The sequence below is a fragment of the Hirundo rustica genome, chromosome 18 (assembly GCF_015227805.2).
Source record: "Hirundo rustica isolate bHirRus1 chromosome 18, bHirRus1.pri.v3, whole genome shotgun sequence".
Lineage (NCBI taxonomy): Eukaryota > Metazoa > Chordata > Aves > Passeriformes > Hirundinidae > Hirundo > Hirundo rustica.
The window spans coordinates 7,835,008-7,855,103 of NC_053467.1; the positions used below are offsets into that span (position 1 = coordinate 7,835,008).

At 45.2% G+C, this 20,096-nt stretch overlaps 1 protein-coding gene across 6 annotated transcripts in view; it reads left to right on the forward strand.

Annotated features, from left to right (window-relative positions):
- Positions 1–20,096, forward strand: part of RAB11FIP4 (RAB11 family interacting protein 4) — a 119,089-nt gene that overhangs the window by 89,397 nt on the left and 9,596 nt on the right. For 4 of the 6 annotated variants that reach the window (XM_040081534.2, XM_040081540.2, XM_040081536.2 and 1 more), the window contains 11 exons: positions 8,871–9,094; positions 12,357–12,548; positions 14,078–14,212; positions 15,628–15,663; positions 16,562–16,661; positions 17,072–17,175; positions 17,695–17,835; positions 18,376–18,457; positions 18,719–18,856; positions 19,330–19,488; positions 19,806–19,949. In XM_040081534.2, the coding sequence (XP_039937468.1) occupies positions 8,871–9,094; positions 12,357–12,548; positions 14,078–14,212; positions 15,628–15,663; positions 16,562–16,661; positions 17,072–17,175; positions 17,695–17,835; positions 18,376–18,457; positions 18,719–18,856; positions 19,330–19,488; positions 19,806–19,949 (1,455 nt within the window). The remainder of the gene's footprint in view (positions 1–8,870; positions 9,095–12,356; positions 12,549–14,077; positions 14,213–15,627; positions 15,664–16,561; positions 16,662–17,071; positions 17,176–17,694; positions 17,836–18,375; positions 18,458–18,718; positions 18,857–19,329; positions 19,489–19,805; positions 19,950–20,096) is intronic. The other 2 variants (XM_040081535.2, XM_040081541.2) reach the window with 1 other exon arrangement.

A 20,096-nucleotide genomic window follows, 5' to 3' on the forward strand; every position in this document is an offset into this window, starting at 1 on the left:
CTGCTTTGAATTGAATTGCTCAGTGTGCAGCCTAATCTTATAAATGATTTCTACTTGGTTCCTGTCTGCTTTGTCTGTGCAGGTTCAAGGGTATCTCCTGCCTATGTGTATTTTACTGTGTAAATCCAAAAAACCCAACTTATTGACCAAGCCAGGGTTTATGATCAGTGGGTTCTTAGTTCATGTTTGTCATGTGTGGAGCTCGATGATGTGCTTGGCAGCCCTTCTGCAATTAAGTGCTTTAACTTCACTGTGGAAAGTGAAAAAAGGAGCAGGTATGTGAGAGCCTTTGTTTAAAAAAGAAATAGAATGTCTTTTATAAATAGGTGGGGAGACTAAAATTTTTTAAAAAATCAGTACTTGCAACTTTGCTGGGTAAAGGCTGCAATTCCAGTTATTCCTGGAGCAGAAATGCCTTAACCTGTGATTTGCCCAGCCACCAGCTGAAGAGCAGCCAAGGTCCTGCAGCTCCTTTCTTCTCCTAATGAGGAGCTCTTCAGAGCTACTTGAGTATTTCTTAAACATGAAGTAAATTACCTTTTAGGCTTGTCGGCATTCAGAGTGACCAGTGAGCTCTGGGAAGTGTTTCTGTATAAACTACAGCAAAGCCACATCCTTAATGCTTTCCCGCTGCTTGCCAACATAAACTGCTCCTCATCAGGCATGGCTGGATTTCTTACTGTGTTGGAGAAACTCGAGATGTTTCTTTACCTCTTGGGGTCTGAAATTGCTCCAATTCCCCAAGCATCCCTCCCTGCTGGAGACTGCAGTGTAATCTAACCCTGGTGGGTGGCAAGACAGAAGTATGAGGTAAAAATCAGTTTTTTTTCTTTGTTTTTCTTTAAATGGCTTTATTTCCTGGTGTTTGCTGGAGACCAGACTTGCAGTAGTAGAGAAAATAAATGCAAAAATTATAATTTCCAAATTCCTTGGGGGGAGTTTGACCGGTGTTCCTATGAATAATTAGCTTAGACGCAGGCAGAACTGTTCTGCCCGGGACAGCTTCTTCCTGTTCTTCATGCTGTTTGTGCCTAATGGTGCTGTGGAGGTGCCAGGCAGTGCCTCCTCCTCCTCACCCAGGGGCTGGGGCAGCATTAAATTGGCTCAGGGAACTCTTCACCCATGTGCCTGCAGCGCCCGCAGGCAAGTGTGATGGAAGGATTTTGTTATTTGTGGAGTCCCCACAGGGTGACCTTGGGGCTTGTCAAGGAAAACATGTTGGCGTGTGAGCTCAGCTGTCCCCCGAGCAGCAAACACCGCTGGCAAAGAGCATCTTGTAACTTAGAGTTGGTTAATTACGGGTCTGAACTGAGAAGTGAGTGCTGAACTCTGCCTTAGGCGTGAGGACATTTTATTGAAAGCAGCCTCCAGCTCTCTTTGGCGCAGCATGCATAGGTGTTCCTTTGTGCCATTGCTTCAAAATAATGTAATCTGAGCATTCCTGTGACCCTTGGCCTTAAGACTGGTCAGCACTGGGGGCTCTTTGGGGTGCCTTTGGCCGTGAGCTGCAACTCTGTGTTTGCTGTGTGAGGAATGCTGTGACACCTGGCCAGGGCACAACCCAGGGCACAGTTTTGCCATCGAGTGTTCCTGCCAAAGGAATGGTGAATGCTGCTGCCCACGGTGTGCCAGAGCCGCTCCTCACTGGCCCTGCTGGCAAGTTCAGCAGGGGCTGAGCCGCAGTCCCAGGCAACAAACCCTAGTGAGAGTTGGACGTTTTCTGTCCTTTCTCCCTGTTACTGCTGTTCTGACTTTAAAAATAGAATGAGATTGTCTCATCTCAAGGCAAAGGCTTCTCAAGAGGGTTAATTATGTCACATTTATTATCTGCTCTGCAGATCTTTTTAGGCAAATACGATTTTTTTTTTCTTTTTAAGTTGTATACCAGCTTTTATAAACCAAAGTCTGCAGCACTCCCACACACAGCACAGTGATGCTGAGTTGCCCACAGCTCGTTTCCACATACAGCTGCTTGACCGGGATGCCGTGTCCAGGAGGAGGGGGTGGCAGGGGGTACCTGCTGTGGGCTGTCCCAGCAGTTCACTCTGTGGGAACAGACGTGTTGCCAGTCTGAGGATGTGTGGCAGCTTGCACCGTCACAAGCATTTCACTCTAGAAATGTTACCAGAGACTTTTCAGTTAATTAGATCTGGGTTCTGCTCTTACTGGAGTGGACACCTTGGGAGTTTCCTATGTGATGTTTGCAACATGCATGTGGTGTGTCAGCATGGTGCCACTTAACACCACTTTTTCTGGATATGTGAAAGAAAAAGGAAACTGTCTTGCAGTTCAGAGGTAAAAGTGTCTTAAGCAATGCTGGAACAAGGTGCCAAACGATGTGGTGGGTTTAAATCTGAACTCTGTGGTTGATGTGCTGGCCCCATCCATGTTGAAGACAATATACTCTTGTTCTTAACACTGCAGGTTAGGATGCTTTTTCATCTGCAAAGGGATTCTCCTTGTTTTGATGACCCTCCAGCGATGGCTGATGAGTATATGATAGTCCAGTAGTGGGGAGCAGACCAGGGAGTGGTGGGATGCAACTTCAAAGTAAAGGGAAGAGCTTTTTATTTTTTTACTTTCTTTAGAGGATCAAATTAGCAGTCTGCTAAAGCCTTTTAATGTTAAAACTTTCAGAGCATAAACAATGACCTGTGAAAAGGAGTCTTGGATCTGGACCCTGCATATGATGAAGTCTGGCATCTCCATTATGGCCAATTAAAGTGACAGCAGAGGGTAAATACTCCTGACTCCTGTGTTCCCTGGCTCACTCCCGGCTGCACACGGCCTTTCTCCTCTGCCTTGGAAAAGGCACAATGTCACTTTGAACTTCCCAGCCAGGGCACAGAGCAGCCTTTCAGAACCCCTGTGCCCTCCCCTCGTGTGGTTCAGCGGGAACAGCCCAGAAGCTGAAGCTTGGTCTTGCAGTCGAAACCTGTTGTCCTTGAATTGCACAATTGTACGAGGGACAGATGTTATCCTGCAGAGGGAAGTGAGGCTGGCAGTGCACTGCAGCACAGGCTTGCCCTCTCTCTGGGGACTCTTCACTGCCTTTCCATGATGCTGTCCAGCACTCGATCCAAGATCTGGATCTTAGGAATAATCTTGCCCCAGAAGTTCCTTCCAATACCCACAACGTGTGAAGCTTTGCCTTAGACGGAGCTTCAAATATTAGATTTGAGTAACTAAACAATCACAGGAAACTACTGCATTGACCAGACTAACTTGTGGCCTTAAATAGCTTCTTATTTGAACGGCTTAGTAGAATAACAGTGCTCTGCACCCTGATCTTGAACTCGGAGAGATTTTATATTCCCAGTTACGTGGGGAGACTGGCTGTTCTTCTGTGTTCTGCAGCAGGAGATGGAAGCAGTTTCTGTGACTTCCTCCCTCCCCATCAGGCTACCTGTGAGCAGCCTGCTCCCCCCTGTGCACAGGCACAGCAGCCTGGGTGAGAGAGAGAAGGAGTGGGTGAGAGCCGGATGTGGGCAAGAGGGAGTGGGTGAGACCTTGCTCACATCATGGACACAGATGCACATGTGTGGTGTCACTCAGTGCTCCTACATTTTCCTCTTCAGTCTGTTCTTCCTCTCTCTCCTGTTCCTGTCAGATCAAAGGGTAGATCAGCACCTCCCCACCTCTGCCTGACAACTGCAGAGGAAAGGAAATACGCTGGGGAAAACCTGTTCTTGAAAAAATTGTTCATAGCCCACTTGGTGTAAATATGCTAATGTTTGTAGAGGAGTGGCTGTGTCTATAACACATTAGTGAGAAATGTTTCACACCCTTCTTTGTCAGTCGGTAATTAAGAGAATACTTGCCTTCCAAAGCAGTGGCTGCTTAAATAAACATGAGAGAGCCTCGATTTTCTCTTATGATGGCGTGCAAGTAAGTAACTTTCATCTGAGACCAAGTCTGGCACACCTCCGCATGGCACCTCTTCCCTTCCAGTTTTGGTGAGGTGACTTCTGTACTGGGAAGAAAGTGGCTGAGGAAGGTGCAGGGACTCAGACTTGTCTCTGTCCCAGAGCAGACTCAGCTTCTCAGGGGGGTCAGAGGCATGATCCTGGTGAGGGTAGGGCCATGGCTAATCTGCATGTGGCATTTCTTGTTTCTGGTCGTGTGTGATGGGTCCAGTGCTTACTAATCAGATTGCACAGTGATGGGATACTTGGATCCGCTTTTCTTCCCTGTCTCCTTTGGCATACTGTGAGGCTGTCTAAATGTCAGGGGTGCTGGTGATTTGGCTGTGATGGGAGTGAATTTTAACGAGGCTGCTCTTCAGCATGAATGTATTGATGTAGGCATGTCATGTAGCCTGTCAGCCAAGTTTCTAGCTTTCAGCTGCTTTATATGCATATTTTGGAGATTGCTTCCAACCAGTCAGGTCATTGCAGGGCAAGGCAGAGCTCTATTCCCATACCCACCTAATGCTGACACTGCTGTCCTGCCCCACAAGGATCAGGGGAAATCCATGGGAATCGCTGTCTTCTGGCTCCTGCTTCTTTTTGGGGTGGCTGTTGCAAAGGCAGGCTGGGCTTACTCATCTGCCTTCAATGCAGCCACACAATGCCTCTTCCGAGGAAGGGAATTCATTAGTTTCTGTGAAGTGGCCTTGGATCTGTGGGCAGCAGGTGCTTCTATAGAGCAAACTGTTGCTGAATATTCAACAGTTGCTATACAAGCGTCTGGCCGGCTGCCTGTGAAGCACTTGGAGTTATCTTGAGCATCCGATTAGATAAAGTGCAAACCACTTAGGGCTTTAAAGCTACCCGCAGCTATGTTGTGTTGGTGGTATTTTAACGTTCAGGGTTGGGTTTTCTTTTTATGAGAATCTTCCAAGATCATAAGCAGCAACTTTATTTCTTTTGACTCAGCCAACAAAGAAGGGAGTTGCCTAGGAGAATGACAACCCCAGTGATTCATATTCAAGTCGTCAGAACCTCATTCTCTTGCTGTTTCTGCTAATGACATGTGCACTGGAAACAAATGACTCAGGTTAGAAGTGTCTATTCATCTTCAACTTCTTAAACTCTCCTTAATCTCAAGTTAGCTCTCTTAAGGCTACCTGAATAACATTTGTTCTTGTCAACCTCTAATTTGGTACATGAAATACTGTAGATATCTAAACTATGAAGGAATAATTTGAGAGGCTACTGTGTGTAATCAGCCTTTTTTCTTTTTCTATTTTTTTTTTTTAAGTTTAATTTCCTTAGGTGTGGTTTGTAAGCAGCTTGTGCTAGATGTCATCATAGAGTATACTCCTGTGGGAAACCACGATCACTGAACAATTGCAGCTTCAAATAACTTACAGCTTTACTCAGTAAGGTGTGGATGCTGTATATTGTTTACCAGCTACATGCCCCAATTCTGTTGTCTTATAAAAGCGTACTTAACCTGTATTAGTTGTTATAAAGATGCCTTGTCTGTGTTCTCCTACCGGTTATTTAGGCCACAGAATGAAAAGTTTTAATTAAATATGTGACTGTGACAGTTGCACTGGAGGCTGGTTTCACCCAGGGAGCTGAAGAGACCCCCGAGTGGTGTTGCCCGAGTTCCATGCTTTACAGGATCTGCACGAGGGGCCCCCCTGTGCCTGGAATATTGCATTATCAGGGTGCAGGGATTTCACACTCCTAAGCTCTCAAAGCTCAGTGGTGGAGCATGTGGTTCCTACCCACAGGGAGCAGCATGCAGGCTGGAGCTCAGTGGCTGTCGCTGGTCCTGGCTGCTGTACATCGCCTGAAATTGTGTTAGAACCAATTGGAGACGGACCTTGAGCACTTAAAAGTGTGAATTGGCAGCTACTGGAGCTGAGCCCTCCTGCTCCTGGAATGGTTATTCGTGGTGCTGCTGGCTTTAAAGGGCTGAGGTGTTCGTTGTGTGATTTGGCCGCGGAGTGCTCTGGAGAGCAGCTGAGATGTGCTTCCTAAGCATCCCCTTGGTTTGCAGCGGGGTCGGGCCAGGCTTGAGAAGGGGGCCCTGGGCAACCTGGGATGTGGCATCTGCTCTCCCTCTGTGGGGGAGCTCCTCCAAGGAACTTGGCTGGCCCGTGTTCTCCATTTATCCAGTCCCCATCAGCCCCTGAGCTCCCCACTGCTCGAGGATGGCATCAGCAAAAGGGAGGACCTGCTTCCAGGAGGGGTTCCAAGTCTTGCAGTCAGGCATTTCAGAAGCTGTAAAGCAGATGTTGAGGCTTGTGATAGATCATTGCCGTTCTTCTTTTCCTCTGTTTTGTTTTTTGTTTGTTTGTTTTTGTTTTGGGTTTGGGGGTAGGTTTTTTGGTGATTTTTGCTTTTCCAGAGGGCTTTAAAGTGCACGAATAGAGGAATTACCCTTTGGAAAAGAATCCCTGGCACTGAGCAGGCTGAGGACTGTGAAGTGTGTGCTGTAGGTGTGGATCAGCTCTCCCTTACAAGTAAATGTGTGAAGGTTGCCAGAAAGCAACTGAGGGAAGTGAGCCCTCAGCCCATAGATATGACACTGCACATTTAATTGTTAATGGAGTCTTCAGAGATCACCTCAGCTGCTAATATTAGAAAAAAACAAATGTATGGCATAACTTACAGGGAGCAGAAAGGGAGTCTTTCATTATATTCTTGACCTTTACTTTCTTGTGTTAACTTGTTTAATACCAGGCAGATTTTCCTGCCGTAAAAACTTTCTTAAGCAGAGACTTTTCCAAGACCTCTGAAAAAGACGTCCTAATTGGAGAGCTTCAGGGATCCACTGTGTGCTCCTTGCCCCTCTCTTTCCCTCCTGGATCAGACTTACCAGCTGGTGCAATTCCGTAATAGCAGTCAGGCTTTATTGCATTGAACTTGTTAGGAAAATAGGAGGTAGTCTGTGCCTGTGGGGCTCAGCGTGGGGGAGGAAACTTCGGGGAAATGTTAGATAAATAAACAGTTCTGTGTACCTGTGAAACATTGTAATTGCTCTAAGCAATCTTTGCTTTTTCAACACCTATTAAAAAGGACTTACTGCTTGTGCTATTTGTAGGTCCTGAGGTACTTTGCAAAGACGACAGTGCCGATGTCCCTGCTTGCTTTGGGAGGGTGCAAGGTGCAAGTCAGATGTGCTGAGGAACCCGGGGCTAAGGTGGGACAGGCTGCAGGACTGGGCTCTGACCTGCCAAACCACAGGCTCGCTGGGGGTGAGGGGCTGTGGCTCAGAGCTACAAATCTGATTGCATGAGGCAGCGTGGCTTCAATAAATACCACATGGCATAGACCAAGGATAAATCCTTTGGGACATCTCTCCAAGCAATACCTCAGGAAAGTTTCAGGCATTATAAAGCTGACACAGAAAAATGGGATTTTTGAATAGTGCCAGGTGTCTCACCTTGCTCGTTAATCTGAAGGCCTGTTTCAGATAGAAGAGCATCCAGGTGTCTGCTTTGAGTGTATAGCTGGAGTTTCAAACACAGCAGACAGTACTGTCCTTTTCCCTGCTGGGGTATTCATTAGTTAATGAGGTTTGAGCAGGTGGGGTTGTTTGGAATTTCTTCAGCCTCCATATGCTAGGAGATTTCACAGTTATAAGAATTGGTATTTGTGGATGGTGAGACCTGCATTTCTGATAGGAGTTTCTGCAAATCCTGAAAAGCTGCAGCTTCTGCCTGACTCTTTTCCTGTTGAAGTGGAAAAGATAGTTTGTGTCATCAGCACAGAACATCACTGGGTCTGCAGAAGGGGGTTTGAGCCTCCTTGGCTCCAACAGGAGTGTCCGGAGGCTGTGGGTGTGGACTTGAAGCCGAGCTGTGGCAGGTGGTGCCACCGGGCCAGTGTCCCAGCCAACGTGCTCAGCAGCAGTGCTGGTGATAGTGCCAGTGCCTTGGGACTCCTGGCTGGGATGACAGTGCCTAAACATGAGGTATATCCCTGAATGAAGTGCTCTATTCCTTGTGCCAATGAACTCAGCTTCAAAAGCTTTGCTTGCTAGCAGTAGCTCAGTGGTCAGGCTGCCTGTGGAGCTTCCAGATAAGCTTTGGAGTGGAGCACTGAGTCAGGACTTGCTCTGCAGCTCTGAGGTATTTGTGTCATGCTGAATGGGAATTGTCAAAGCAGCATTGTGTGGCTGCTTCTGAAAGGATAGAGTAAAACCTTAACCTTTATTTTTGCAATTAAGAATTTTTATTTTTGCCTCAGGGACAAGCAAATAGAACCCAGCTTGTCTTGACTATTCTTAGTATTCGTGGGGCAGGAAGGGAGGGCAAACAGCAAGAGCAAAGAGTTGCAGTAATGAGAATGATGTCTTATTTTAGTCGATACTTAATCAAGACATGTGGTTCCAGGAAGCAGGAAGAGATGATTTTGCCTTTTTTTTCCTGCTCTCATATATCTTTAATTATCACCAAGACTTAACCTAAACAATTTAACACCTGCCAATTCTTTTTTCACCTTAGAAATTTTTGTCCATCCTCAAAGACAGAGTAAAGGCATATCTGTTAGGCGTATCTGTTTTGCTTTTGTTTAATCTGTCATATTAATCGGAGGACTAACTCTTGGTGACTAATGTATTATCTCTCAAAAGATGCCTAATTTTGTTATAAAACTTGGAGGACGTTTATTACTTCTAGTACATTTTTTTAGTGAATTTGGGTAAAACTGACTGCATTTTGTAGCTGGGTGTTGTGTCCTTCTCTCCTGTGAAGTCAGAGACAGTACTTGAGCCCCTCTGGAAGGTACAGGTTACTTTACTGGCTTGCAGGAACTGGCTTTGTAAAGCAGGTCAGCTTTTTGTTTCATGGCTTTTATTCAGTATCACTCTTGCTTACCAGGACATCCAGAGAGGGTCTCATTGCTTCTCCTGTGTTGGCTGAACTGCCTTAAGGGGTGATCTGAACTGACTCCCGATTTTCCTTGTGCCAGGGCGGTGAAATCCAGGACTGTGCCTACTTGGACAGCGAAAGCGCCTACAGCGAGTCGGAGCTGTTTCCCGATGAGGACGCGATGACCCTGGCACAGCAGGAGGTTCACCATGAGTCTGGCATGGACAGTGCCATCGAGAGCGCCCAGAGCTCCGAGGCCTCGGACGTCTGCCGGAGCGAGGACAAGGACGGGCTGCTCGGTGGCCTCTTCCTGCCTGGTGACAAGTGAGTGGTGCTTTTGCTCCGTGGCAGCTCCGCTCCAGGGCACGTGCCAGGGAGGAAGGAGCCTTTATGTGGCTAATCCCTACTGAGGGAGGCTGAGGATGGCTGATGGATTTAGAAACTTAACTTCCATTTACTCCATAAGGGGGATGGATGTCCAGGCCCTCTAAGTGGCTTAGATAGTCTCAGTCCTGGCTCCTTCTGGCGTGTTCTGTGAGCACTCACAGGACTTGGATGTTGTGTGTTGAAGTGAAAGCATTGGGTCTCTCCAGAACAGATCACTGCATAAGCATTCCCCAAAACATAGGTTCTTCTCTGTTGCCATGAGCTTTATATGCTGGAATTAAAGCAAGTACTTCCTGCAGAGCAGTTCAGTATGGGGGATACTGCTGCGGTCTTTTGTACATCTAGTTACCTGATGTTGTGGGCTCTGCTGATTTGCTTTGCAACTTCATGTACCAAGTTAATTCTTTGTGTTTCTAATTTTCCATAACCTTTATTGTGCAGCAGTAAATTGTGTTTAACGCTGGGTGTCCTGGCATGTGCCTGTGTAACCATAGTTTGCTGTTAACACCTGTGTCTCTGTAACCCTAACTTGACTTCCCAGGTGTGTACCTGGGAGTGCTGGTTAAAGATGTGGGGGAAAAGGAACCGATTTGGTTTAATCCTACTTTGAACTGAATTAATGCAGTTAGCACAGAACAGAGCTCAGCTGGGCTTGCTTTGTAAGCCTCTGCCTTGTCTTCCCTATTTTTGGCCTGTCATCTTGATTTGTGCCTCTTGAGCCTTGTTCGTTGCTAAGGCAGCCTTTCTTCTCTCTCCTGGGCCTCCTCAGATGTTCCCTGTGCTGCCTCATTCCTGCCCTCCTCCTGAATTTCTCAGCTAGCTGAGTTCTGGCCTTCTCCCATTTGCCCAAGCAACCTCAGAGACTTTATCAAGATAATTACAATTTCCATCAGCTCTTTATCAAACTTGTCTCCTTTGCTTGCCATTCCCAGTTCTCCAAAGCCCCATCTTTGTGGTGACTGACTTTTTTTCCGTTCTGTGTTTGAAATTTTTTCTTCTCAGCTGTGCCAGTCAAGCTCTTGTGAAGGGAGGTGAGCAAAACATTGTGCCTCCTGTACCCTCCTTCTAGGGCAGGCAGGATCTACCAAGAGCTGGTCTGCTACCACTGATTTATCCTCTGAGACCTCCTCAACTCTGGTCAGTCTGTGGGGGGAAAGCATGAGAAGCTTCATGCTTTTGTGTTAAAGGAGGCAATAGAGCGATTTACTTTGGGCAATAGAGAGATTTACTTTGCTGCTTGCTGAAGAAGCATGTGGGGTGTGTATCAGGTGCGTCAGCCCTCTGAAATCCTGCTCTGAAGAACAGGAGATTATCTTCAAAAACAAACAAAACTCCCCCCCCAAACAAACAAAAAAGCACCAAACACTTGAAAGTTCCCTTCAGAAGATGTTAGGGTGGGGAAAATCAGTCGTTTTTAGCAACTCCTTTGTGAATAAACGTGCAATTCCTAGGCCTCTAATCTTGGTGGAAGTGTTACAAGGAGCTTCTTCCCAAACCGACTTGATGTTAACTGCAATTGAGATGCAAACAGCAGTAGGATTGTAAGAACTCCCAAAAACTTAGCAATACACAGTATGTCCGTGGCACAGCAGCACTTTATGAATAAATGTTAGTGTGATATGTTGAGCTTCTCCCTCAGCCAAGGAGCCTTGTTAGATAAGTTTGATCTGTTTCTAGTATGAGTATTCCTACCTTCATCCTTCAGTAGTGTGCCTGGCTCGACTTGTCCTAATTTCTGTTAATGTGAATTAGATAAATGAGTTGCAGGTTATAAATGGATCTCATCAAAACAGGGGAAACAAAAGAGCATACATCTGAAATGTTGGCAGGCTTCCTCTGCTACTAATTGCTTTTGGAGGGAAGGGATATGCAAATGATGCTTACACCATCCACCAAAGGAACCCTGGTGCATCTCTTGTTTACAGCTCACAAGTGGAGTATTACAGGAAGAGGGTTCTCCCTGTAGAAAGGTTGAGAGGCTCAAGGTAGACTCAGAAGAAATTTAGGAGGAAATATTATTGAGCTGCTGGATAACAATGTCACTTGGGAGCTACTGTCCCATGGCTCAGCTAGTGGAGCTGGAGATACAAGCACTGTGCACTGAAGCAAAGGGAGAGAAGAACTTAACCCAACCTGCTTAAAGTGCTAGCAGATTGTATTAGTGCCTGGTCTGTACTGCAGAGGCCTTGGATTCTGCTGTAGAGGGAACAATGCCAGGGCCTCACAGTTCAAGCGTCTATTTCAGGTATTCCAGGTGTGTTTTCTGTAAAGAGAAGTTTGTAAGAAATTTTTTGTGAATTTACTGGCATATCTGTTTGAATGGCTCACCAAGGTGAGAGCTGAGCAAACCTGTGTAAAACACCTGCACTCTGCAGGTGCACTGCACAGGGCAGTCTGGACCCTGTGCACCCTCTGCAGCCACCTTGCTCTGTTTTATTAGATTCGATGTGCTCAAAACTGCTCTGCCAGCTGCTTTCCTGTGGTGCCTGACTCTGCTGATTTGTTTACCTATGTGCTCTCTTTCCTTGAAGTCAGAGGGTCCTGCCCTTCCCTACGCATTTAACATCATTTTAGGTACTTTTCTGGTAGTTACACAGCCTTTTCTTGTGGTTCATATCTCCTCTGAAAGACAGAATTTGTCCTGATGGAAGGAAGGGCAGGAACCCAACCTCCATTAGTCATGTCAGTAGCTTTCATGACTCTCTGGTAATTGGTGAGCTGAGGTTTCTTTCTGATGCAGAGGAGAGTGGCTGGAATTCCTGGGGTGTGGGAGAGGGTGTATCTGGATTACTGGGAAACTGATTGTGGAATAGAGTGACAGCCTCTGTCTTATACATGTTCCTCTCACTATCCCATGCATTTCGGAGCTGTCTGCATGGTTCCTGCATTCAGAGCAGAAATCACCATGTGGTCTTCACATGGAAGTGGTGGCTGAAGATCATCAAAGTGTGCTCTTTAAAGCAAAAGGGTTTGTGTTGATCCAAACTTGTCACACAGGTACCTCGTTCATAGATTCTCATGCTCTTGTCTCTCAAGGCACTCTTCCAGCTGTACATCAGATACATTTAACACTTCAGGGGTTTAGCACAAAGGTGGGTTACAGCTTCAAAGAGGGGACAGTCTGTGAAGGTGCAAGGTTCCATATGAGGTGAGGTGCTATCAAAGTCGGCCTTCGAGATGTTTTGACCTCTTGTTTCAGGTCAAGTCCTCACAACCCTTCTGCAGCATCTGACCTCTCCACTTATTCCACCGCCTCCCTGATCAGTAATGAAGAACAGTTTGAAGACTATGGGGAAGGAGATGATGTGGATTTTACTCCCAGTAGCCCATGTCCTGATGATGAGACCAGAACCAACGCCTACTCTGACCTTGGCTCATCTGTATCTTCCAGGTTGCTCCTTATTCATTAACAAACAAATTTTCATTTTTATTCTTCTCTGACCACAGCAGAGTTTACACTGGTAAGATAGACTCACCTTAAAAGCAAAATGTTATCAGTTCATTTCCTGCCCTCTAATTGACAATCTGCATTTAATAATAAGAGCTATAGCAAATATGTTGTTTCTGATAACCTCTGTTGGGTTCTGTTGCAATAAATGGGCTATTTTGCTTGTAGTGGTTTCTTTCTATTGCAGATAGTAATTCCACAATTCAAACCTAGTATTGGAAGGGATCTGCTGGAGAGGAAACCAACTTAGCATTATGTACCCACCCTGATACAGGGAAGACTTACGAGAGAGCTGTTTCCATTTAGTGTTCTGATACTACAAATCCTTAGCACTAATCTGCGAGGGGAACTGCTGCAATATGTTCAGGGGTTTATTTGAAACAAGCATCCTATTGACTTGCAATGTCTTGGGAAACATAAGCAAGTAGCTGGTGTCTGTTAGGAGGTAGAAATGCCACAGCGGTGCACTTACCTCCTGCATGTATCCTCACTCTCTGCAGCTCTTACACCCTGTGGCCAAGGCAGGTCCAGATTCCACTGTCCTTCCCCCAAGCAAGGGGATGGGTGAGCAGGGTTGGGAAGAGCTGAGCATGAAGATTCTCTAGGATTAGTCTGCTTGGATCAATAGCACACAGAGGTCTTGTCTTCACTGCTAACACAGGACAAGCTCACTGCGTCCTTCTGTTCTGCATGCGACCCCACGTGCTCCCCTCTGTTTGCAGCGTTTCTGCAATCCAGCCTGGCCACCTCTCTCATGCATGCAGAGCCAGACCCCTCTCCACTGCCCCTTCATGATGATGGCTCGTGTCTTTCATCCCCTCTTTCCTCAGGTTTATGCAGCGCTTTCCATTCTCATTCCTGGGGCTCAGTGCACATCATGCTGTGATTGCTGTCTTTTATTTGAATTTATTTTCTCTTTATCATGCCAAGAGGTACTGTTATCTCCTCTACAGATCTGTGTCCACTTCTCCCTTCCTCCTCATTCCAGGGTTCCTTTCATCCTACCATCTGAGGGGGTTCGTGTGACCAGGGGGTTCTTACCAGACCACTCTGTTTTCATCTTTCTGCCTTTCTCTTGGAGAGAAGACTTCAGGTTGCATGCTGGGCTCTAGTGGGAAGATGGGCAAGATGAGAGTGGGACATTGCTGAGGTTGAATATATTCATGTAGCTGCCTTTGCTATGTGCATCACAGTGGACCCCATGTACCTTTTGCTGTTCTTCTGGTCACCCAAATGGATTCTTTCCACTGCTACCCAGAAACACCCACGTCTTCTGGAAGGCCTCAGCTCAGACAGGTGGACTTGCCCTAAGAGTAGCATTGGCCATCGTAAGCTCTGACATAGATGAGCTGTGGTTAGAGATGGTTCTTCAAGTCCCTCCTGTGATTCTGACACACAGACACACAGTCAGAGGAAGGCCTGTTCTGGGTTGGTTACTACAGCCAGTAACGTCTCTCCTTTCCTGCAAACAGTGCTGGCCAAACCCCCCGAAAAATGAGACATGTTTATAACAGCGAGTTACTGGATGTTTACTGCTCACAGTGCTGCAAAAAGATAAATCTCCTCAACGATTTGGAAGCCAGGCTGAAAAATTTGAAAGCAAACAGGTAAGCAGCCTATTGCACTGCTTTTGGCAGTGCCCCCTTGACATGGGACTGGCTAATAGCAGGAGGAGAGGGAGAGTGAGCCCCGCTCTGTTCTGTATCCCATTCCATCTTACACATATGTTGTTCATACAAAACAGTAAGAAATGTAGATTTCGATATGTAGCCCAAACCAAAATGCTGTTCTTCATCAGCTGTTAAATATTTTTCTGATTTAAGGTGCAGACATCATTACTAAACTCAAATATTTTAACCAATGAGCTCTTTGATTGCAGAGTGAGAGTGATATTTCAAGGAAATTTTCCCAGGAAGTGGGATGTGCTGTGCTGCTTAGTGCAGATCTACAGTTAGCTACTGCTTTCTCCAGGTGGGAAGGAGGGATCTCCTGATCCTTGGCTAATGCACATAACATTACATACACCTCTCCTAAAGCTACTGGTCAGCAGAGGTACTTGGCTCCTGTGGGATTTTTATTTGTGATGTCAAGAGAACTTGGAAAAATGATGAATCCTGTGGCAGAAGTAACTTTTGGAGTTCTTTGCAATTTCAGCCTTCTCTTTACGTTTCTCTTTGCCACTCCATCACTCCTAAGTTGTGCTGAGCACTTAGAAAGTGCTTCTAACAATCATGTAGAGTTTTTGAAGGGAATTATTTGGTGGGATTTTAGCTCCCCCTAGAAACTGGATGTGAGTCCTGCCTGTCAGCATAATCACTGGGACAGAGCACACTGCACTCTCTGCTGCTTCTCGTGATGCACAGCAGTGTAGAACTTGTCATGAACAATGTTCTTGCCCTGGCAAGGAGTCTGCCAACATCCAGACTGTGACCAACCAGGGCTTTGGGAATTTTCTGAGGGAGGCTGGATATGCCTGACCAAGAGCTGTGTCTGTGCACACAAAGATGTGACATCTTTTTACTGAGAGATGCAGCAGGATATTTTGTGCTGTTGTCTGCAGCAAGGGGTCTTTATTTAGATAGCACCAGTCTCTGGCTGCACAAGGAAAGTGTACAAATGGAAAGACCTCAGTTCCTGTGCTGAGCTGGGAAGCATTATGGGGAAGGATAAACTAACTGTTCATAAAATCATCTAAAAACTGGAAATGCAGAATAAATGTCCATCACTAACTTGGTGTCCCTTTGTGGTGTTTCTAATGTTAGTTTCGCTCTGATTTACACTGACAAATCTCTGCTAAGTATAACAGTATTTGCAAATTGACTTATTAATGATCACAGTAATTTGTGGCTTTACTCATCTTTGTGTTCTTAGTAATTGCAGCTTTTGATTCAGTTGTTAAAGAATATTGTTCACAGAATCATCTTTTGACTTGGCTAAAAACGTCTATTATATTTCATTGTGCAATTAACATTGAATCAAATAAATGTTTAATTCCTATGTCGTTCCTTTTGTATCCATGTAGCCCTAACCGGAAAATATCAAGCACAGCTTTTGGAAGGTAAGAGTCTTCAAGTTTTCTTGAATGAATATTTGTGGAAACAGCCATAACAATTCCGTAAGTGGGAGTGGGAGACAAAAGTAGGAATAATTTTAGAGAAACAAAAATGTACCAAGATAAGTTTTTAAGGGAAGGGGCCTGTGTTTGGGTATGAATGTTGCAGAATATAGAAGCCTCTGCTACCCTGGGAGCAGTCCCCTGAACGGGAAAGAGCTCTGTTAAAAATATAGTTTTTGCTTCCTTGTCTGCCAAATGTATTCCTTTGTACTGCTATTCCATCAGTCCAGCTACTGCTTCTTTAACGCTCATAATGTGGGCCTTGCTGCTATTCCTAAAGTGTGAAGGAAAGCAAGAGCACCCCTTTAAAAGGGACATAGAGAATTGTCATCTTCCTTGGACTGAATGAACCAGCTCTAGGCTGGGGAGGTTCAAGGACGTTTTAGATAATCTCCAGTGTTACATATTCTGACACTATTCTGCAGTGGGAACTGCTTGAGATTTCTTTTCTTCTGTTTTTTTAAAGTTCTTAGTGTATGAAATTTTCTAGCTAAACTGTACCAACCAATGTGCAGTGGTGACCTTATTTTAAATTTGTAATAAGGCAAATGCAATTCAGTGCATAGTGTGAATAAGACTAAAGTATTTTTTAAACTATGTTAATGCTGGTGGCAGATGCTATCAAAAGCAACAAAGAACTCACTCCACAGAACTAATGTCATTGACTGTGCTCAGTATGACTTCATTTAGCTACCAGTCTCTTGTAAGACTTGGGCTTAACTGGTTGTAATTGTCACTGAAATGATTGCACAGATTTTACCATCTGATGTTCAAAGTCTGAAGCCAGACTCTTTGTCCTCCCTCCTCATCAAGCAAAATAATTATCCTTTTGATCTTTCAGACAACTCTTCCACAACAGTAACTTCAGCAGTAGTAATGGCAGCACAGAAGACTTGTTCAGAGACAGTATAGATTCCTGTGATAATGATATCACTGAAAAGGTGAGAATCTCTGTGCCCTGTGAATAATGTACCCAAGCAAATCCTGCTGAAGCCGTGCATCAGGGGATCAAGATCTTGCTCAGAATAACAGATGATCTGAAATCTGAAATTTGAAAAATGTCCTTGATGTTCCATTACCATTATAACTTTGTTTGGCAGTAATGCAAGAATTGAGCGAGTGCAGTTGTAGGCATTGTGTTAGAACTTGTTTATGGTGTATTTGCTGTGATCACCTTCCAGGAACATGCAGGGTCTGGGGAACTCAGAACTGTGGCGCTTAATTTTTCTGCTGGCTTTGCAGAGAAATATGCCCCCTTTTAAAGTGGTAGGGTGGCTAAATGCCAGTTAGGAACAGTGCAGGGGTGTTTAAAGAGAGATTCAAACTCAGTTTTTTCCGCTTGTCCTTCCAGGTAACATACCTAGAAAAGAAGGTGACAGAACTGGAGAATGATAGCCTGACAAATGGTGACCTGAAGAGCAAACTGAAACAAGAGAACACACAGCTGGTTCACAGGTAACAAAGCACAGAGCCAGGTCTCTTCGCCATGTCAGAGCAAAGCTAGAGCACAGTTGTGGAGAAGGAATATTCCTACCTGTAGAGTATGACCATTTCTTAATGCTAAAAAATGAAATAAGGCTTCATCTGAGAAGTCCAGGTGGAATAGAGCTGCCTTGCTGAATTTTCAGCAGGAGGACTCCTCCAGACAAGTGTTTTTGACAGAGATGTTACTGACCTGTACAGAGAAAACTCATCTGCTATAAGAGAGGTTACCCCTGGTGGTTGGGGTTTTTTACCTTACATGTAGCAAGAGCAGAAGGCTGGGGCTTAGTTCCAGCTTCTTGAGACTGAAGGAATAGTAGATGAACTGATACTACTTAATTCTGTGTTTATTAATAATTATGAGAGATACTGGGAGAGGTTAAATGCCAAAAGAGATGGTGAATTAGAATGAAACAAAGGAGTAGGCAGGGAAGAGAGAGGCAATGAATTTGCTTCTGAAGCTGTTACTGAAATGAGATCTGATTTCCTTAGAGTTCATGAGCTAGAGGAACTATTGAAAGACCAAGAAACATCAGCAGAACAGACTCTGGAAGAAGAGATAAAGAGACATAGAGAAGTTTACAGCAAGTATGAAAAAGAGAAAGGCACCGAAATTGAGCTGCTGAATACAAGGTAACAAACACCTTGATGCCACCCTGAACAGGGCAAAAGTTCTTCTTTTCTCCTCTCTTACTTTGCTTGTAAATGTTTGCTGTTCACCAGCAGACAGTGCACAGATGGTGGCAGGCTGGCAGCTCTGTAGAGTAGCTCTGCAGTCACATGTCTAATGCCCAAAAGCTTGGAGGATGCTTTACATTAATGCTTTAATCCACGTGGCTCATGTAGACAGCTTAGCTGGATATTTGGCATGGATTCAAGGAGGGAATTGTGACCAGTTCTAGCAAACATTTGTGCCTGCATTTGTTTTTTTCCAACCTATTTTCTTTCAGCTACCTGTTCGGAGCACAAGAATCTGAAGGTTAGGCCCAATAGCATTTTGGGCCCTAAAAATGAACAAGCTAAAACCCATGTTAAAAAGTGCTGTGACTAGAAAGATTTTCCCTATTTGGTCTTTTTATCAAGTGCAAGTGAGATGGCTTTTTAGATCCCACTATTTTGCATGTCTGCATTCTTGAAGAGGTATTTGCTGTAAAATTTTTGTTATTAACACAGGGTTCAGCAACTGGAAGAAGAAAATGGTGATCTGAAAAGCACTGTCACACGGCTGAAATCCCAGACAGAGAGATTGGATGAGGTAACAAAACTCCTGAGTCCTTGAGCAGTTTAACATCAATTTATGTAAAAGCAAACTCTTACAGTGCTTGGCCCAGCTTCTTAAATTTTCCTTCCCTAAACAAGATTATTAATGGAATTGGAACACTGGTCACCTTTAGAGGCAGGAACGTCCTGAGGCACAAGCCAGTTTATGACCAGCTGTGTCTGTAGGTTCATGTTGTGAAGCTGAGGGTGTGTCCTGCTCTTGCCAGCCTGTTCTGAAGTTCCCCGTTCGTTCCAGGAGAGGCAGCGCATGTCTGATAGGTTGGAGGACACAAGCCTGCGGCTGAAGGATGAGATGGATTTGTACAAGAGGATGATGGACAAGCTGCGGCAGAACAGGCTGGAATTCAACAAGGAGAGGGAAGCCACCCAGGAGGTAAGGGTGAAGAGGGATCTGAGGCCAGGCAGTCACCTATCACCTGCATGGAAGCCCCACTGAGAAAGAATGGGCAGACAGGGTGAACACGGAGAATGCCACATCCAGTAAAGCTATTGCTGGATTGTGTTTCTGTGGGAAGGGTGCCAAAGGGCAGTGAATGCTGCAAGAATATATAATAAATGCCAATCCCTGACCCAAAGGGTTTACAGCTCTTTGAGAACTGTGTGCCCTAACGTTTCCTGTGCTCTGTTTGCAAGGGAAATTATGCTTCTTGAGCATGAGGCTTAGCAATCACAGCCATTGCCAGCTCTGGGGCAGTTTAGGGGACCTGTGCTTGCAAAGGGAGAAGAGGAAGAAGCTGTGTTTGTAGATTGTGGCCTCAGCCAGGTTCAGGGAGTGCTTTTGTATGAGTACAGAGGGGGCTGTTCGCAGGGAGGGCTGCACAGACAAGGCCTCTTTGCTGCCCACAGCTCATTGAAGACCTGCGGAAGGAACTGGAGCACCTGCAGCTGTACAAGCTGGAATGTGAACGTCCTGGACGTGGGAGAAGCTCTTCCTCCAGTTTGAGCGAATTCAATGCCAAAACCAGAGAGGTGGAAATGGAGCATGAAATAAAACGGCTGAAGCAGGTGAGCAGGAAAAGGCTTCTCAATCCACATCAAATCTACAGGAATACCTTGAGAAATGAAAGCCCAAGCACCCTGCCTACAGGTTTTGTTCCCCCCTCCTCATTGCATCTGTGCAGGACTTCTCTGCACCGGTGATTTAAATTATGCCCCAGGAAAACTCAGGCAGGTAGGCCTTGTCACTGGAGGTAAGAGTTGCTGTCAGCTGCAGCCTTACTGTATTGTCATCCAAGATAACCTGTGATGTTTATTTTTTTGTTGTTTTTTAATGAACCTTGTTGGAAGAACTTGAAAAACAATGTCTTTTCGTCCTTAAATAGGAGAATCAAAAACTTCGTGACCAAAATGATGATCTTAATGGACAGATTCTAAGCCTCAGTCTTTATGAAGCTAAAAACCTCTTTGCAACGCAAACAAAAGCCCAGTCACTGGCTGCTGAAATTGATTCTGCATCAAGAGATGAGGTAATGTGCTTTTCTAATTGGGTACTACATCCAAGAATATGGAATTTTCAAAGTAATTTTAAACTGTCAAGGTTGAACTATCTGAAGTTGACAAATGAACAACAGAAAATTCTGCTTTGCTAGGAGTTCAAGGGTGTTAGAAGATTA